Raw genomic sequence first — 20,591 nt, 5'->3', positions numbered from 1 at the left:
AAACAGTGATAGTTCACCAGGATTCTTGTGTTCATAGCACACAGACATATGGGCAACACATGGTTTAGTGAGAAATGAGAACTGCTGTGGCTGTAAAGCAGGCACAGATGGAGACTGGGTGTCTTAGTGGCTCTAAAGCAGAAAGTAGGAGAATGAGAAAAGAAGAGGCTCCAGTGCAAACAGAAAACAGGGCAGAGGATTTTGTTTGTTTGCTTGCTTTGGTTTTTTGTTTTTTGTTATGAAGGTTGAGGGAATTCCTTCTGTAAACTGTGCATGGATATTGTCTTGCAGCCCAGAAGCTAAGGGGGATGTTAAACAAATATGCATGAAATGCATCACTCTATATCAAAAGTTTAGAGGGAGAAAGAGGAAGAAAGTGGAGTCGATTATTTTAGAACTCGGATATAAAGGAGTAGAAAGGTTTAGCTTTACCATCTGAATTAATTCTGGTCACACTGTGTGTCAGATGAGCATCCTGATTCAGATGTGGGGCCCATCATCTGGACCAATCTGAATACTCCTCAACTCACCCTGAATTCATAAGGCTGTGGTCCAGCCTAACATATTCCACTTATGTCGATTTTTGATGAGCCGTAAAACATGTTGGTATCTGGTTCATCATTCTGTGCCAGGTTTCCCAAAAGTCCACAGGTGAATTTTGAATGGTCATCTTATCCATCCCCAGAAAGGCCAGCTTTTCCTTGCAACTACCTCACCTTCAAGGTCAATCAGTAGTACTGTGACCTCATCCTACTCGACACTAAAATGCCAAGGAAAACAAAGATAGCTGCAAATCAGAGGAAAGGCTGGTTGTTCTGGGGCCAGTTCAAAGCACTCAGCAGTGCACTAGGCCCTGTGATTAACACTGTCACTTTTGACCCTCATGACTGATGTGAAGTAGGAGTTAGTAATGATTAGAAAGAAAAGGGGGTGAGAAATGAGAAAAATTAAAGCGAAGCCCTGAACAAAATGTCTCTGCAATACACCTCTGAGAGGGATAAGGTAAGTGAAAACAGGCCAGTGCTTTAGAACTGCGTTTCTGTCCTAAAAGCGTAGGTGACGTGAAGCAGGTCCACTGTGCACTGGTTACCAACTTGTCTGAGTCTAGTGAGACAGGATTCCTGGAGAGTCTGTTTCCCAAGGCTCAGGAAAGCTGCTCAAGATGGATGAAATCTCAACTGTAAATGTTCCACTTGCACCACAGCTGAAGGACTCTGGAAGGTGGACCACCTTGGGTTTTATAACCTGGGGTTCACTTGACCCACTGGGCTGAAGCACAAAGATGTCCTGTTTCTCGGGGGAATTGGAACAGAGCCTGGCTGTTCCAGTCAGTATCCCCTATCCTCAGTCTCAGGATGTTACATCCCAGCACATTCTATAGTTATGCTTGAGAATGACGATCTACAAAAGGGAGAGAAGGGGTGTGCCCAAGGTTACTTGAACTGTCCTGCAGGTGAAATACATCTGAGAAGGTGATTGAGCCAGGTCACAAAGCCCGGCTGCTCTTCCCTAAGGCCCCGGGCTCAGTTAAAGCTACACAAACTTGTGAGCTGGGAGAAATCCCCAGGGCATGCACAGAATTTCTCTTATACTAATATGGTAAAACATTTTACCCAAAAAGTTTATTATTTGGAGAAATGTCTCCAGACCACTGAAACACTGGGAGATGAGAGTAAATACTATTTTTTGTCTGTTTTAAATTACCCTCATTTTACAGATGGGGAAATTAGGAGTGGAAAGGTATAGAGTATTGAGCAAATAGGATTTAGTGAGGTAACTTTATCCCAGTTCCACAGACTTGTAATGTAATGGGAGAGGAGTAAGAGATTTGCTACTTCTGGGATTCCCCATGACAACCCTACCCTTTTCAACCTTTATTTTCTTAGTGCAGCTGGCTAACATGTTTGGAAATTCTTTCAGCTTCGAGGTTTTAAAATGACCATAAGGAAAATCAATTAGAGGTTTCAAAATGGTCATAAGTTAAAGAAATGATCAATGGGTCATATTTTACTATATATTACAAAGGGTGAGATTTCTGGCACATGGTATTGGCTGATCTATTGCTATGTAACCAGTCACTCTCAAACTCGGTGGCTTAAGACAACTACATTTTATTTTCTCACAATCTTATGGGCCAGGAATTTGGGCTGGTTTCGGCTGTGTGGTTCTTCTGATAGTGGTTGGCCCCAGGGTTGCCCAAGCAGCAGCAGTCATCTCTTGACTCCCCTTAGAGCTGGTTGGCCTAGGGGACCCAGCTGGGACAGCTTCCTCCTGCTTCATGTGGTCTCATCCTCCAACAAGCTAGCTGAGCTGCTTCAAGGGCAGTAATACACTCCAAGAGGCTAAGGGCTAAAGGCAGAAGCTGCAAGGCATCTTGAGGCCTGGCTCAGAAGAATATGACTTCTGCTCCATTCCTTTGGTCAAAGCAAGTGACAAGGTTATCTTAGATTCAGGAGGTGAGGAAACAGACTCTACTTCTTCCTGAGAGTAGCTGCAAAGCATTTGTGGCCATTTTTAATCTACCACAGCTACATTCTCACAAATAAATGAAAATAATACAATAGAGCTCTTAGGAAATAGCCAAATATAGCATAATATAACATAATATGCAAGAAGATAATTTCCTAAGAGCCTCTCCCTCTTTTGGAAATATATCTTATATATTATATGTTAGATATATTTATTATATATTAGATATATTTATTAGATATATATTTTTTATATATATATATATGAGACAGGGTCTCACTCTGTCTCCCAGGCTGTAGTGTAATGGTGCAATCACAGCTCACTGCAGCCTTAACCTCCCAGGCTCAAGTGATCCTCCCACCTCAGCCTCCTGAGTAGCTGGACTACAGGCATGCCCAGCTAATTTTTGTATTTTTTGTAGATACGGGGTTTCACCATGTTGCCCAGGCTGATTTCAAACTCCTGGGCTCAAGTGATCCTCCTGCCTCAGCCTCCCAAAGTGCTGGGATTACAGGCATGAGCCACCATGCCCAGCTTATATTAAAAAATTTTTATTATATTTAAAAGCCCTCCCACAGTTCAGGGGCTTAACAAAAAGCTAGAGCAAAAACTTGGACTCTCTTTTTTGGCCTGACCTTTAAAACACATTATTTCTTACTGCATTAGATTTTCATTAGTTAATATCTCATGAAACCAACTGTCATTAACCTAAAAGTTCATTTTGTGGACTATTCAGCCCCTTTCTTGCCGTCCATCTTCAAGGCAGTTTTTTCTTGGGATGATCACCAGAAGTGCTAGTAAAATTACCTGACTTCCAACACAATCAAAACAGGACTTGGAGGGGAGGGGGCAAAGGGGAGGAGAAACAAAAGTATAATTCAGCAAACTGAAAGCCAACAGTCAAGTTCTCTTTTGTATAAAGAGGTTCTACTAAAAAAAAAAAAAACAAAAAAAAAAAAACAAAAAAAAAAAACCTATCCCATATATTAATAGCAAAGGAAATGAATAATCAAAATTATAGCTACCATTTATTGAGTGCTTTCTTTATGCTAGTCACTGGTCACATACATGTTCTCCTTTAGTTCTTTGGCAATCTTGGGTAACCATTCTACAAATGGGGAAACTGAGGCTCAGAGAATTTAAGCAACTTATACCTATGGTCACAATTGAAGAGTGCCAGAGCCGGGGGATTCAAATCAGAGAAAATACTACTAGTAAACGATGTGGAAAAAGATCCAACATAAGAAAGAAATCCAACTTAAAACATTATTATTATTTGAAGTATCATTTATTACCTACCAAATTGCACATTTTTTAATGGTAATGCCCAGTGGTTGGCAGGGGGTCAGTGAAACTGGTCCTTATATTGTAGATAGCATTATAGATGGGTTTAATCCTTTTGTGAAGCAATATGAAAATACGTAAACAAGAGCCACAAAAGTGGTCATACCTTGTCTTTGCCCACTTTCTGTTGTGTATAACAGAATACCTGAAACTGGGTAATTTATAAGAACAAAATTTATTTAGTAATATTACATTTCTGGAGGCAAGGTCAAGGTGGAGCATTCGGTGGAGAACCTTCTTGCTGGCAAGGACTCTCTGCAGAGTTCTAAGGCAATGCAGGGCATCACATGGCAAGGGAGCTGAGCATGTTAACAGGCTAGTTCAGATCTTTCTTCTTCTTATAAAGTCACCAGTCCCACTCCCATGATAACACATTAATCCATTGATGAGAGCAGAGCCTTCATGACCCGATCACCTCTTAAGGGCCCTACCTCTCAATATTGCCACATCTTGGATTAAGTTTCAACATGAGTTTTGGAGGGAACAAACATTCAAACTATAGCATACAAATTCACTTTCTGAAATCTATCCTAAGGTAAACAGTCCAAAACTTGGAAAAGACTATATTTATGAACAGTCATCAAAATGTTATTTAAATAGTAAAAACTTAAGAACAATGGAAATGACCAGAAATATGTGAATGATAAACTAAACTACATCTACTAAATAAAACATTTTATAATAATTAAAGATTGTGAATATGAAGACTGTGCAGTAGTATGAGAATGCACTAGGAAAAACAAAAAAGCAAGATGAAAGCAAGGTTTGGTGGTGTGCAGCTATGTTTCCAGCCCCTTGGCAGGCTACGACAAGAAGACAGCTTGAGCCCAGGTGTTCCAGGCCAGCCTGGGAAACATGGTGAAACCCAACTTGAAAAAAAAAAAAAAAAAGGCCGGGCACGGTGGCTCATGCCTGTAATCCCAGCACTTTAGGAGGCCAAGGTGGGCGGATCACTTGAGGTCATCAGTTTGAGACCAGCCTGACTAACATTACTAAACACACAAAAATTAGTTGGGCGTGGTGGTGGGCGCCTGTAATCTCAGCTACACAGGAGGCTGAGGTGGGAGAATTGCTTGAACCTGGGAGGCGGAGGTTGCAGTGAGCCGAACTCGTGCCACTGTACTCCAGCTTGGGCAACAGAGGAAAAAAAAAAAAAAAGGGAGGATGCAAAATAAATGTAATTACTATATTTACAAATCTGTTAATGGGGATAGGAATGGGGAACTAGCAAGAAATAGTCCAGAACACTAAAAGTAGTTATGTTAAGGTGATAAATTTGTAATTGTTTTCTTTTGCTATTATTGCTATTTTTTGGCAATGTGCTTATATTATTTCTAAAATATAAAATAATTTCATTTAAAAATAAACCAAAACATTTTTTCAAGGAATCAAAAGTAGTTGTGTTGGAAGTAACACAATCTGCCCAATGAGGCTGAGACCAGGCCCTTATATCTGGGAGTTAAAAATGTAGCAAAGTTATTTCCATCTCCAGTTTCCAGCCCTTAATCCATAAATCCCAACGACATCACGTCAGTCATTGAACAACTTGAGCTACTGATCTGCAGGAACTGTCAGGCTCTTTTTCAGCTCTCCTAGTATCAAACCAAACCTGCTACTCTGAACTCCACCTTCCCTGGACTTTTCCATCACTTTGTTGTCCCTCCTTTTTTCCACAATTCTGAGGGCTTTTTTTTTTTCTTTTATCAATGACATCAGATCCTCAGAGATCAACCTATTATGGCAAGAATGTCTGAGACATTTTTGTGGAGTCAGTTGTAATGTTTAACCTTGGTCCTGAGCGTGTTCTGGAAACAAAGCATGTTTAGACAATGACAGCATCTCTTTTTCCAAAGTTAAAAAGTATATATTTCAAACTGAAGTGTTTTTCTGGATAATTCTTTTTTTTTTTTTTTGGATAATTCTTTTAACTTTATGTTAAAACAAGAGCCAAGCCTCATGGCCTATGTTTTTTAGAATATTCAAACATTTAAAATAAGAAATTGAATGCAGTTGGAAAAAAATTCCTTTGGAGAGAGTAATCTAGTTGATTCTGCAGCAAGGCTCAGTTTAGCTATAAATTTGAAAGCTAGTCCTGGAGTGAGTGAAATAATCTAAGTAGTATAGTTGAATTACCTCTGTAGGACATCTGGGCAAAACTGTGAGATGTTGGAACCCTTGGCAGGATATTTCAGAGTGGGATTTGGGTAGTATCTGTGGCTTCTGCTTCTCATTCTCCCCTTGCTTCCAAACATCTGTCTGGCCTACTTGTCCCTTTCCAGAACTAGGTTACTCCATCTTTTTTACATCTAAACCAACAGTGATGTCCAGGTCCCTTCTCATAGTAATATGAGCCTGTCTGCAGATTAACTTCGGAGGATATATATTTTGTAGTTTTGTAACATGTAATGTTATTAAACATATATTTTCACATTGATGATGCCTTAGAGAGGATTTTAAACTTAAAGCCAAATCCCATCTCTATAGCATTTCATAAGTTGCTCATATTGGTGTAACAGGTATTACTAAAAAATTTTGATGAAGTTTCCCATCCAAACCAGAGGACTCTTAAATGAAAATAACAGCAAGATCACAACTTTGTGTGTGTGTGGGGGGGGGGGGGCGCGCGTGGGGCACAGGGTCCCGCTCTGTCACTGAGGCTGTGTCACCCAGTGCAGTGGCGTGATCTTGACTCACTGCATCACTGACCTCCCAGGCTCAAACAGTCCTCCCACCTCAGCCTCCCAAGTAGCTGGGACTACAGGCACATGTCACCATGCCCAGCTAATTTTTGTATTTTGTATTGGGAGTTTCACCATGTGGCCCAGGCTGGTCTCGAACTGGGCTCTAGCAATCTGCCTGCCTCAGCCTACCAAAGTGCTGGGATTATAGGCATGAGCCACCGTGCCTTGCTAAGATCATAATTTCTATTGGTGCTACTTGAGGCAGATGCTACTGACCTTATTTGGAAACAGCTAAACAACTCACTTGAATTGTAGGCCCATTATGTGACAAGCTGGGGGAAAGAGAATTTGCAAGTGTCTGATTTTGTTACTCTATTTGTTATGAATTGAATGTTTGTCCTTCAAAAATTCTTATGTTGAAACCCTAACTCCCACTGTGACAGTAATAGAAAGTGGGGCCTTTGGAAGTAAACAGGTTTAGAAGAGATCATAAGGGTAGAGCTCTCATGATGGGATTATGGCCATATAAGAAGAGAAAGACTAGAGCTCTCTCTCTCTCTCTGCCATGTTAGAAGATAGCAAGAATGGAGGCATCTGCAAATAAGGAGGGACTTCCCAAGACACCAATTGCAGGTACCTCTATCTTTATCTTGATCTTGGACTTCCCAGCCTCTAGAACTGTGAGAAATAAATGTTTGATGTTTAAGCTACACAGTCTGTGGTAGTTTATTATAGTCACCCAAAGTGACTAAGGCACTGTTCTTCCCTGAGATAGTGTTTGAATAGCCAGTACTTACTTTGGCTCTGTGTTCAGATTACTGACTCAGCGATGGAGATGTTATCGGCAAAATGCCATTACCTGCACATTTTGGATATCTCTGGTTGTGTCCTGCTTACTGACCAAATCCTTGAGGACCTTCAGATAGGCTGCAAACAACTCCGGATCCTTAAGATGCAATACTGCACAAATATTTCCAAGTAAGTATGTACCTGACTATGACAAACTTTGAGAACTACTTTCTGAGAAAACATAGTATATGGCTATAAGGTTCATAATACATAGCAGCTTTCAGTGTTAGGAAGTTTCATTTCATTTTATTTTTTGCCTAATTGAAGCTAACATTGTGAGCTATTCTAAAATGGCCTTTGTGGTTTCCTATCCCTTTTCCAGTAGGCCTTTTACTTTAAGCATCTTCCCTTCCTTGACTAAGCAGGTGTCCAAAGCTTTAACTCTAGCTCTTTCTCTGCTCATTTCTCAAAATACAGTCCATTCAGTTAATCTCCCCTAGAGGATTACGAGAATCATCTGATTAAACAAGCTCACAAGTTTTTGCCTCTTGACTGAGGGCAAAAATGTGCAAGTATTTTAACTGACCTGATAAAGTAACATATGAAATGCTTAAAATGAGAATCCTTGACCATTCCCTGAAATAGAAGATAAGGTTCTATTGGGCAGGTGTGAAAAATTAATACCAAGAATTAATATTATCAAAGTATAACGTGCACAATGTGGCCCACGCATGTAGATTTCACAGAGGAACTTTCTTAATTAAGTAGTTATGGCATGAGCTGAACCATGAGCTCTGGTTACTTGAGGCCTGAGGAAGAAAATGGTTTCTTATCCAAGGAAGTGTAAGTTAAAATGAAATGGAAAAAAGAAAGAAAAATTACTTGTAAAACAGCCATTCCCACTGGGCCCAGGCCTTCAGCGGGAGGGCAGCCAGCTGGAGCTGGATCAGAGAGAAGGGGGTAGGTCCTTGAAAATTTTTGAGGAGGGGTGGAGACTCAACCCTTCATGATAGGTCTGGAGATAACTCTGATATGAATACTATTAACCTCATTTAAAGAACATACAATGAAATAGGGTCCTAGGAGTCTCTGCCAAACTTGTTAGATTATTAACAGACAACTTTGGGCAAGATGACAGTGAATGAATAATGTGTTACTCAAAGAAGTTTATCTTCTAATCTTTTGATTGTATTTTGCCAATCACTATTTATAAGAGGTAATATTACTGAACTTCTAATAAGTAAGATTCTAGAATGAATGGAGATTTTCTGGCAAGGGGCTCTTTGAACCTAATCATGGTGTGATGCTATGGTTTGAATGTGTTCCCCCAAGTTCATGTGTTGAAAATTAATCCTCAATGCAACATTATTGAGAGGTGTGACCTTTTCAGAGGTGATTAGGTGATGAGGGCTCTGCCCTCATGAATAGACAAATGCTATTATCGTGGAAGTGAGTGAGTTATCATGGGAGTGGGTTCCTGATAAAAGGATGAGTTAGGGCTCCTTCTCTCCTGCTATGGGATGATACAAGAAGGCCCCTGCCAGTTGCTGGCACCTGATATTGGACTTCCCAGCCTCTATAACTATAAGAAATAAATTTCTTTTCTTTATAAATTACCCAGTCTGTACTATTCTGTTATAGCAACACAAAATGGACCAAGACATATGGGACACTGAAGTATGATTAATATAGTGACTGGTCAAGAAGACCCAGGATATCCAGTAACATCCGAATCCTGCCTTTAACTGCTCAGTCTTCTTGCTGGGTCCCTAGATTTAATAAATATACGTGCAAAAAAAAAAAAAATAAAACAAGGCATAGTAAGACTTGGCTACTAGCTGGGCTTTGTCCCAAAACCCCAATGCAGAACTCTAATTAACCGGCTATAGCTATGAAAAATTCCATTGTCTAAGCTGTGACAGCCAAAGGCCTATTTTGTCTTCTGCAATCAAACTTGGCTGTCCCTATCCACAAGAAGCAGGCAGAGACTTGGCCCTAATGCTTAGAAAGGGGCTGGTTTTGTGTGTGCACTTCGTTGTCTAAAGAGGCCACACCACTACCCTTTAGTCTCCCTGAAAGCTCCACCTTTGCTTAGCTCTAGCAGGAAAGAGGCCTAGAATCCCTTGATTCCATCTTTGTCTAGCGATGGAGAAAGACAGTCCTCACTGCAGAGTAGCTTGGAGAGTCCCAGTGTTTGGACTAGTAAGGCTCCAGAAACATCTGTCTTTATGTCCAACATCTAGGAGAGGGTGCTACTTGTCAGTTAGGGTGCTCCTGAAATACCCTGGCCTCAAATTTTTTGATTAGAGAAGTGGTAAGGAGGCCTAGTTGCAGGCAGCTTTTTGGGATCAGCTCTGGGGGCTCTATTTTGCATTTAAATCCTTTGGTGGAGTTGGAAATACACAGTGTATGTAGACGCTTCAAAACTCAAGCCCTTGATGATCTCTAATTCCTTGCCTATGCTCACTCTAATCAGGGCCAGTGTGGCTCCCTCAACTGCAGAGGCTTTGTCTTGCCTGGGTGAAACAGAACCTTTGGTAGGTGGGATAAGAGAGATTTTTCTGGCTTGGGAAGAAGCTCAGTGACTTTGAATCACAAAGCAATGCTCTCCACATGCTTGATTCCATTTTGAACATGAAAACAATGTATGGTGCAGCCCTTAAGATCCAATTACTGCTGTCAGAAGAGGCTGTTTTATACATAAATTCCCTCATACTCAGTGGAATTTGAAATTACTGCGCCAGCTTTGCAAATCAAAGAGGTCTGCTCAGCTCACCCTTTCTGAACCAGAGGAGTAGCAAACTTTTGGTCAATGAGCAAATTGGCTGTAGCTCTTTTGCAGGAGAGTTTCCCACAGAAGATATGTCTGGCATTCTACCAACCCCAGAGTCTGAAGAGTTTCCAGGAAGTGACCCCAGAAGCGCCATGTGGATGCAAGATAAAGGCTCCTTTATTTCAGGGAGGAATAAGTAACAACTATGATCAGAAAACATGACAAGCTGTTTGTATTTGAAGCAGCTGTGACAGCCAGCCATTCAATTTATGGCCCTCTGTGGGGAAAGGCAACAAGGTAGAAGGAGTGAGAGAGAGGAAGAAAGACCTTCACAATGGCCCCCACAACCCAGGAGGGCCTGAACCACAGAGAACCTGAAGAATCACTAATTGTATAGTTAGCGAAAAGGCTAATTCAAGAACAGAAAACCAAATAAAGCATGTTCGCACTTATAAGTGGGAGTTAAATGATGAGAACACATGGATGGGAACAAGACACACTGGGGCCTGTTGGAGGGTGGAGGGTGGGAAAAGGGAGAGAATTAGGAAGAATAACTAATGGATACTGGGCTTAATACTTGGGTGATGGAATGATCTGTGCAGCAAACCACCATGGCACACGTTTACCTATGTCACAAACCTGTACATCTTGTACATGTACTCCTGAACCTAAAATAAAAGTTGGAAATAAATTTTTGAAAAAAGTAAAGGAAACTTTCTGGTGTATTTGCATCTGGAGCCCAAAACCTTCAATTCTAGAGAACGAGTAAAGAAAGTCTTAGTGGCCTTCAGAGCCCCAGATCACAATATGAAGATTCCTGGAGGGCCTTCTTAGCAGTTGCTAGAAGCGTAAACTCGAACAATTCCTACTCTCAGGCATTCTAGGAGATCTGTGTTGCTAAAACATAAAACTCTTATCAGAGTTCTCCTCTCCAGCTCATGGAAAGGTTCAAGCCTTTCTGATGTGGAACTGTTGACTTTTATGATCGGTATGAAGAAATAATGTTATTTAACAATTATTTGCCACGTACTGTGCTAAATCCTATTTTACAGATATTATAGAATCCTCACAAATACACTTTATCATCAAAATGGATAAGGAAACTAGTTTAAACAGGTTAAATAACGTGCCCACAGCCACACAAATAAGGAGAGCCCTACTTTGTATCTAGGTCATACTGTGCTGCTTTTTGCCTTTAGATTACATTCTCAAGCTTTTTGAAAGCTCTGACATTCAAGGGATGTGGTCAGTAAGGGGAGACACGTGCTCTGCTGTGCCCAATTTATGTCTGATGCACATTTATAAGACAGGCTATGGATTATGAGCAATCCTTGGTGGTGGCTCCAACATTCCCTTTTTTTGCCTACTCAAGAGATTAGAAGGAAATGTGAGCTAGGGCACACAATGTTACTACAAGGCTAACCCTGAATCCCTTTTAATTTATAAGAAACAAAAATCACTAACAAACTTCAGTACAGTGTTGTTATTAACCACCTAATGTGAAACATTACAACTGTGACATATTATGTTTGAGAATCACTGTTCTATACTGATCCAAAGAAACCTTTCTCACCAGGTTAAATAAGTAATGATGACCAACCACTGCAGCAGATTGGTTCAATTCCCAAATCATTTCATACAGGGTCTCACAGTCACTTAGGCCAAAGCAGAATGGAATGCAGTCAAAGGATTCCATATGTGCTCTATGAAATTTAGAACACACAGTGGTTCCTAAGAATACATTTTCTTTTCAATATTTCCTAGCTCCCATGTGCTGATCATACTGCAGCATCAAGCTATTAAGACAGAAAGGGGAGGGGTGGGGGGGAGAGAGAGAGAGAGAGGTTTCTCGCAGAAATGTAGTTTCTACATTTTTAACGTTCCTGATACCATTCAAAATACATGTGTAAGAGCTTCTGCACAGCAAAAGAAACAATCAACAGAGTAAACATAATGGGAGAAAAATATTCGCAGATTATGCATCCGACAAAGGTCTACTATCCAGAATCTAGAACTTAAATCAACAAGCAAAAACCAAACAACCCCGTTAAAAAGTGGGCAAAAGACATGAATGGAAACCTCTCAAAAGAAGACATATAAGTGGCCAACAAACATATGAAAAAATGCTCAACATCACTAATCATCAGAGAAATGCAAAATTACTCACAATGTAGTATCATCTCACACTAATCAGAATGGCTATTATTAAAAAGTCAAAAAATAACAGATACTGGTGAGGACATGGAAAAAAGGGAATGCTTATACACTGTGGTGGGAGTGTAAATTAGGTCAGTGAAAATGGAAAGCAGTATACAAACTTCTCAAAGAACTAAAATAGAATTACCATTTAACCCAGTAATCCCACTACTGGGTATCTACCCAAAGGAAAAGAAATAATTCTATCAAAAAGACACCTGCACTTGTATGTTTATTGTGGCATCATTCACAACAGCAAAGTCATTGGATCAACCTAAGTGCCTGTCAGCGGTGGACTGGATAAAGAAAACATGGTACATTCAGACCATGGGATGCTACACAGTCATAAAAAATAATGAAATCACGTCCTTTGCAGCAACATGGATGCAGCTGGAGGCCGTTATCCTAAGTGAATTAACACAGAAACAGAAAACCAAATACTGCATGTTCTCACTTAAAAGTGGGAGCTAACCACTTGGACATAAAGATGGAAACAATAAACACCGGGAACTCCAAATGTGGGGAGGCAGGGAGGATGGTGAGGGTTAACAAAGTACCTACTGGGCATCATATTCACTATTTGGCTGATGGGTTCAATACCAGCCCAAACCCCAGCATTATGTAATACACCCACATAACAAACCTGCACATGTACACCCTGAATCTATTTTTTTTTTTTTAAAAAAGGTACATTTGTGCAAACACACAGCTACATAGGATGCTATGATAAAGAACTCAGAAAAACCTTCTGGCAGTCACTTGCTGATCTCTTCTCTTGGCAAGGTCCTGGGTCTTAGGATAGTCAGTCCATGTGAGGATGCCAAAGGTGATGAGGACAGCTAGTCATGGCTAAGGCTTTTCTGAAGGGCAGGCAAGAAGTGGAATAGGAAATAGTCTACACTAGTATCCATAGCTCTCTAAAAATAATCCTAGATTTGCTCCAGGACAGATTCATATTTTCTGTTTTTCCCTGAGACCACCCTTGTTGTGAAAGCACTTAAGACTAAAACAGGCCCTAAAGACACACCAGGTGGAGGAAGCCTTAACCTCCCAGAACTTGAGTCTGGAAGGAGAGTGCGTCTGAGATCTGATCCTTTGCTCCCCTCCAGTCAGTAAGGATCACTTCCAATAGTCAGGGGACCCACTGATGTTTGGTCTCACTAAAGCTGTCTGTGGGTGGACTGGAGAGCAGAGCTGGGGTAAGGGGGACGGGGATTAAGGAATGAGTACATTAAAGAAATGTGTATACCAGTGGGCATTTCACCCATGGCTGGGGTTCAACATGCAGCTCATTTCGATTCTGTCCCATCACACTGCATTAAAGGAGTTGTCTCCCTGTTCACTTGCTGTTTTTCTTATATTAAGGAGTCAACATTCTCACCTTTCTTTTTCTTATTTTTTCAAACCCCCACTACTTGCTAATTGTTTTATATCACAATTACCATCTAATTTACCCTGGCTTGTAGCTGACTAAGCAACCATAGCACTCAATATTTACACATTCCCAGACTTATCATTAGTAGTACTTATCCTCTTACCAGTTATCTAGAACCCTCAAAACTGTTGCTCTTCTGACATTAAAGGTAAGATGTAACTTAGTGAATCAGGATTTGCAAATCTTTTACTCCCTAAAACAAGCATTTCCTTTTCCTGTAGGTCAAGATCATTGTTGCCTCTAACTGTGCTACTCTTGTACTATAGTCAACATCAGTGGCATTGAATGATTAGGAACAACTGACAACTGCAGGGTGTGTCCAGAACTCTGGTGTTTGGGAGGCAGGAGGCAGGAGGGTGTTGGAAATAGGAACATAAGAATGCCCTTCTAGACCAGCAAACCAGCAAAAGCCAAGAGGGTTAAAGGACTTCCCTTCTTGGTGTAAGCTGCTGAAATCTCTCGTTTGAGCTATTCATGATAAGTTTCAGAAAGTTGCAAAGAAATGTAATAAACTCTTAAGTAACTTACTGCCTTCTTAAATAAAAGGAAAATGACAAAGTTTAAAATTATAAATAATTAATGCCATGAAGCTATGTAATAGAAAGAAATTAATTCTATGATCAACTTCCTGTAGATATTTAGAGGAGGAGAAGATTGGGTTTGAGCCATTTCCAAGGAGGCTGGATTGGTTTGGAGTTTTGAAAAATGGATAATGTTTAGGCTGGTAGAGATGGGTGAAGGGTAACAATGGAGCCTTGCTGTTTAGGACACTGTTTACTCACATGAAACTGATGGTGCCAATGTTATATGCCTCAACATTTGGTATTACGTTTCAGTAAGTCTTAGGGGGAGAAATGTTCAGACAGTGTGTTGAAAGATACGATAAGTTCACCTTTATAGAATTGAAAAGGGAAAAATATCATTAGGAGAATAATATGGGAGAAGCAAAAGATATAAACCCATTACTTTTGCATAGTAATGTTCTACGATGAGGATATATAAAGATTACATAAGAGGTTTAAAATGCAGGATAGCACCTTTAAAAAAGATAAAAAAATTAACAGAATGCAAAACATTATCTTTGACAATAAACTTATCATTTTCAAAACTGAGAATAAATATTTCTCTGAAGAGAATAAACTTGTTTGCCAAGTTTTAGTCCATAGGGATTGGTGGCTTCAAACTAGAAATTAGTATATGATCATTGCTTTTACTCAATTTGTTCTTTAAGTATGTAGAAGTTTTGTGTGAGAGCAGATATATCAGTTAAAAAGCAATGTGCTTAGAGGCAGAATTAGCAATGCTTTGGTTATCTCCCTGTTGAGTTTGGTTACAATTATTTTAATACATCTGAAGTTCAACTTAACTGTAACAGCAATTTAAACTGCTATCTCTGTGTTGTTGGGGTTTTTTCTTCCTATTTCATTGCCTTACCTGAACTCATATCGCCATTCAGCACAAACTTAACTCAAAGTGTATGGTAATGCCAGCTCCATATCAATGACTCAGTTTCCAGACTTTTGCAATTAATAACTCAATGTAACATACAGCAAGAGTGGAGAAGGTAGTGCCTTCATGGGTAAACATCACAGTTACTAATTTCTAATCCTACAGAAGTGGTCAATTGCTCATCTCCTTTTTAGTACTAATTTCGTGATTCAAACCAACTTTCTAGGAAAGGAAATTCTTCCTTCTGTCCTCACAATGGCTTTGTTTTCAAGTTAGACATACTTTTTTTCTGATGCCTTCTTTACTTTCTTATTTCCTCCTAAGAAAGACTATAACAGTATTTTTTAATCACTTTGGTCATGGACACCTTTGAGTCACAAACCTTCTCATAAAAATGTGTATTATAGACAAAACTGCATGAACTTTCAGGGAGTACATGGACCTCCCTGAAGTTCATCCATGTAGTCAAAAGGGATCTGTGAACTCTGGGTTAAGAGCTCCTGGCCTGGTGCATGGTCAGCCTTCACAGGTAGGGTGGTTAGGTTACTCCCTCATCAGAGAAACTAGAAATACCAAGGAAGGGGCTTACTCAAAGCAGTGTAAATAAATAGAGGCCTCAGTGTTCCTCTTCCATGGCCATGTGTAGTTTCCTTACCCATTCACTGTATCTGTTAATTTCTGAAGTGGTTGAATCAGAGCTACTGAGGCTTTGGGACCCTCTTTATTTGTACATTTACCCATCTCCTCACTCTCAGCAAGGCAAGAGAGGTCTGATGTGAATTCAAATTGTGACAGTGAATTCTCTAACTCCAAATTTGGTTGAGTTTGAAAATTCTGCACTAGGGATTACTTCTGCAACTAGCTAATGCTAAGCACTGTTATTACAGGAAGGCAGCTCAGAGAATGTCATCTAAAGTTCAGCAGCAGGAATACAACTCTAATGACCCTCCACGTTGGTTTGGCTATGATAGGGAAGGAGACCCTCTTACAGAGCTTGACAATGTAACACCATCTAAAGGAGCCTCAGAATTAACAGTGGAAAAGTCAACATATAGCAGTGAAGAGCAAGTAGCGTGACCTTCAGCCTCAAGCAGGAAAAACAACAAATCAAGAACTTGACAAGTTTTCTCCATTTGTTGCAAGTATGTTCACTAGCTGAATCTCAATAACAATGTAAACAAGCAACAAACCATCTTCTGATTCTTATTCCAACTACAAATATTTCCAAATACATCAGTAGTTCTTCTGTCTAAATAATCATGATTTAAAAAAGAAGCCAGGCCGGGAGCAGTGGCTCATGCCTGTAATCCTAGCACTTTGGGAGGCCGAGGCAGGTGGATCATAAGGTCAGGAGTTCGAGACCAGCCTGGCTAGCATGGTAAAACTCCATCTCCACTAAAACTACAAAAATTAGCTGGCTGTGGTGGTGAGGGCCTGTAATCCCAGCTACTCGGGAGGCTGAGGCAGAGGACTCGCTTGAACCTGAGAGGCAGAAGTTGCAGTGAGCCTAGATCACGCCACTACACTCCAGCCTGGGCGAAAGAGCAAGACTCTGTCTCAAAAACAAAACAAAAAACAAACAAACAAAAAGAAGCCAAATCAAGTACTGACTACATAAAATTTCTGCCTAAATTTAATCAAACCAATAGTTTTTTGATGAGATTATAAAATGTAAAGTTATATGAAACAACCCTGAGAGATGAGATTTTTTTTTGATAAGAAATTGAGAAATTTTTCTCTAGAAAGGAAAAAGAAAGCAGAGATGGCCATATGTCAAACTAAGAGTTTGAGCCAGGGCCATAACTTTAAGGATCTGTGGTGCTTTATAAAGTTTTATAAAGAATACAGACATATATTAATATTTTCAAAGGAAATGTGGCTTTCCTGTGGTTTCCAGACATTTAACAACAAAAGAGAACTAAATGCCACCAATTAACTCTGGACTTATCTCAACATTTGACTTAGTCAGGGGCAAATTAAATAGAAACTAGAACTATCTGAATAGAAAGAATGTCCCTGCAATGTCTCAGAAAGATATTTCTTTAATCAAATTTGCACAATGGAGGAATTCTTAAACTATGCTATGCCAAAAAAGATGCTCCCTCAATTTTATGCTAGGAAGTATGGGTTATTAATTGCATATCTACATATTAGTTTTTAATAAGCTTTAATCTGTGGGTTTTAGTATATGTGCTGCTGAAGCCAGCACATCTGTGGGTTTTTACCATTATTTGATATTATGTAACACTGATGTTGACACAGTCCAAGAGAAAGCACAACTCTGTTCTGACTGCTGCAAACAAGCTATGTCAGCAATATCAGATCAGCCTTTTAACCTATTTCCTCAATTACTTATCTCTCACGTGGAGTTCTCTTTTTGTATTCCACAAGTTTCAAACAAGGATTAAAAACTTAAAGCATCGTTATTTTGAAAAGTTTTAAAAAGATTGTACAAAGTATTATTATAGGTTACCCTGTATTAGCTAAATGCTTTTAGTAATTCTCCCCCACTGAGGCTGATTTGCAAAGTTTTTGAAATAAGGTAATATTACTTAGCTGTGGAAAGGTTCTTAGGAGTGGGCACACAGGCAACAGAATCATTTCAATGGGAAGTTTTAGAACCATAGCCAAGAGACATAAGATGACATAAGAGTACGGTTTTAACCTAAATTTGGAAATTTCTGGCAGCTGCATTAAAGATGTTTTCAAAAATCTGATTCCTAAGTGCCCATGCACACAACTGGAGGAACTTATAAAAGAGGCAATTGCTTTCTCAAGGAATGACACCTGCACTGGGAAGACCCCGGTAAGAAACACACCCTGTTACGTATTCTCCAGAAACCTAGCAGGTTGCTTTACATTCAGAGCTTGCTCCAAAGCTCTTTGAATAACATCCTCTCTTAAACAAGAACAGAAGACACATTCATTCACTCATTCCAGGGAGACAAATTTTACAGCTACATAAATGAAAAAAAGGAGTAGAAAAAGTGAGCTATGAAAGGAACCAAGAAGTAAGGTATACAGGTAGAGAGATCTTTTAAGTTCTCAGTGCAAAGTACTCAAAATATCAAAGATATTAGTTAGGTCTTTAGCCCTTAAACATTTCATATTCATAGGTCTGTGTCCAAGAGAGTAAAATATTTCAGCTTTTTCTTTTTGTCTGGGACTTAACAATGTGATCCAAATATGTACAATTCCATTAATAGTTTAAATATAGTTGACTGCGATTATGCTTATGACTTTTCTGGCTGTGATTGGCTAATTTATTTTTAGTCATGAAAATGTTTATGTAATTGCATGAAGGTGAAAAAAGATTATAAAAATTACCTCACTGCCACACAGTTTCCTCTACTTAATAGTATAACACAACCCAACCATACCAAATATACCAATGTGTGAGTATCTTTCAGACTTGTATACATTCTCATTTCATGAAGGGTGAACTAAAAGGAGACTTTGAGATACCCTACAAAGCTGACTTTTGTTTCATAAATAAGAAGTTAAAAACAGAACTCTAAAGAAATGGCATATTAATGAAAAGGAGGCTGGGCACAGTGGTTCATGCCTATAATCGCAGCACTTTGGGAGGCCAAGGCAGAAGGACAACTTCAGGCCAGGAGTTCGAGACCTGATGAACTTGTAAGACCCACCTCTATAAAAAATTAAAAAATTAGAGCAGGCATGGTGGTGCCTGTCTGTAATTCCAGCAACTCAGGAGGCTGAGACAGGAGAATGCCTGAGGCCAGGAGTTTAAGGCTTCAGTGAGCTATGATCATGCCACTGCACTCCAGCCTGGGCAACAGAGTGAGACCTCAGAAAAAAAGAAAAAGATAATCATAAATAATATTTGGAAAGGTTTGTTAAAAATTAAGTGTTTAAGAATGGACTTCTCCTGGCCCAGTGCAGTGACTCACACCTGTAATCCCAGCACTTTGGGAGGCCGAGGCAGGCAGATCACATGAGGCCAGGAGTTCAAGACCAGCCTGGCCAACATGGTAAAACCCATCTCTAGTAAAAATACAAAAATTAGCTGGGCATGGTGGCATGCACCTGTAATGCTAGCTACTCTGGTGGCTGAGGCATGGGAATTGCTTGAATCTGAGAGGCAGAGGTTGCAGTAAGCCAAGATTGTGCCACTGTACTCCAGCCTGAGTGGCAGAGCAAGACCCTGTCCCAAAAAAGAAAAAAAAATTGACTCATCTTAATCATAAAAAATATAATCCAAGCGATTTAGGCCATTCTTGTTTTGCTATAAGGAATACCTGAGACTGGGTGATTTATAAAGAAAAGAGGTTTAATTGGCTCACAAGGTTTAATTGATTCTGCAGGCTGTGAAAGCATTGCATGGGCACCTGCTTGGCTTCTGGGGAGGCCTTAGGGAGCTTTTACTCATGGCAGAAGGCAAAGTGGGAGCAGGTACATCACATGGCAAGAGCAGAAGCAAGAGAGGGGGAAGATGCCCACACCTTTAAACAGTCAGATCTTGCGAGAACTCACTATCATGAGGATAGAACCAAGAAGGTGGTGGTAACAATCAGTGAGAAATCTGCTCACATGATCCAATCAGGCCCCACCTCCAACACTGGGGATTACATTTCATCATGAGATTTTGGGGGACAGATATCCAAACTACATCACCAAAAGATAGGTCTGGTCTTATAGTATAGTTATAGTATTATATAACTTATTTATTTATTTTAATTAATTTTATCAAGACGGAGTCTCACTCTGTTGCCCAGGCTGGAGTGCAGTGGTGTGATCTCGGCTCACTGCAACCTCTGCCTCCCAGGTTCAAGCAATTCTCCTGCCTCCGCCTCCCGAATAGCTGGCATTACAGGGATGAGCCACCATACCCAGCTAATTTTTTTTTGTATTTCCAGTAGAGATGGGGGTTTCACCATGTTGGCCAGGCTGGTCTCGAACTCCTGACCTCAAGTGATCCATCCACCTTGGCCTCCCAAAGTGCTGGGATTACAGTCATGAGCCACTGTGCCTGGCCAGTATTATGTAATTTAAATATTCCAGGAATAGAGATGTTTGAAAGAAATTAAATTCATAAAATATCTTTATACAGTATACCTTTATAAAAATCTGTCTTCATACATCAAGCTATAAAATAGCTGTTTCTTTCCTCCTAATGAGCTACATCTTAAATTACACATAAGATATTAACAATCAGTAGCAACTGCTTCACATACGTGTTTTTTATTTACAGCTTAAATTTACATTGATGCCATAAGAGGTACTAAGTAGAAAACCTGTCATGTGAGAGCTACATTATAAAGAATTCTAAGCTAATTGACCCCGCATGATGGATGCCTTTGTATAATCTCCTTCCCTTGAGTGGGAGTGGAAACTGAATGTGATGGGCCATCACTCCTATGAATGTTACATTATATGGCAAAACAAACGTTATCCTGGGTGGGCCTGACCTAATCGAGTGAGCCCTTTAAAA

At 39.9% G+C, this 20,591-nt stretch overlaps 1 protein-coding gene across 5 annotated transcripts in view; it reads left to right on the top strand.

Moving 5' to 3' along the window:
- FBXL13 (F-box and leucine-rich repeat protein 13) overlaps window positions 1–16,695 on the top strand; it is a 255,993-nt gene extending 239,298 nt beyond the window's left edge. For 2 of the 5 annotated variants that reach the window (XM_011985468.1, XM_011985467.1), the window contains 2 exons: window positions 7,309–7,472; window positions 16,024–16,321. In XM_011985468.1, the coding sequence (XP_011840858.1) occupies window positions 7,309–7,472; window positions 16,024–16,213 (354 nt within the window). In that variant the 3' untranslated portion in view covers window positions 16,214–16,321. Of the gene's footprint in view, window positions 1–7,069; window positions 7,128–7,308; window positions 7,473–16,023 lie in introns of all 5 variants that reach the window. The other 3 variants (XR_001006628.1, XM_011985472.1, XM_011985469.1) reach the window with 3 other exon arrangements.
- The last annotated feature ends 3,896 nt before the right edge of the window (window positions 16,696–20,591 follow it).

Source organism: Mandrillus leucophaeus, unplaced genomic scaffold (assembly GCF_000951045.1).
Source record: "Mandrillus leucophaeus isolate KB7577 unplaced genomic scaffold, Mleu.le_1.0 Scaffold284, whole genome shotgun sequence".
NCBI classification, from domain to species: domain Eukaryota; kingdom Metazoa; phylum Chordata; class Mammalia; order Primates; family Cercopithecidae; genus Mandrillus; species Mandrillus leucophaeus.
This window is presented reverse-complemented; position numbering and strand designations above follow the sequence as displayed.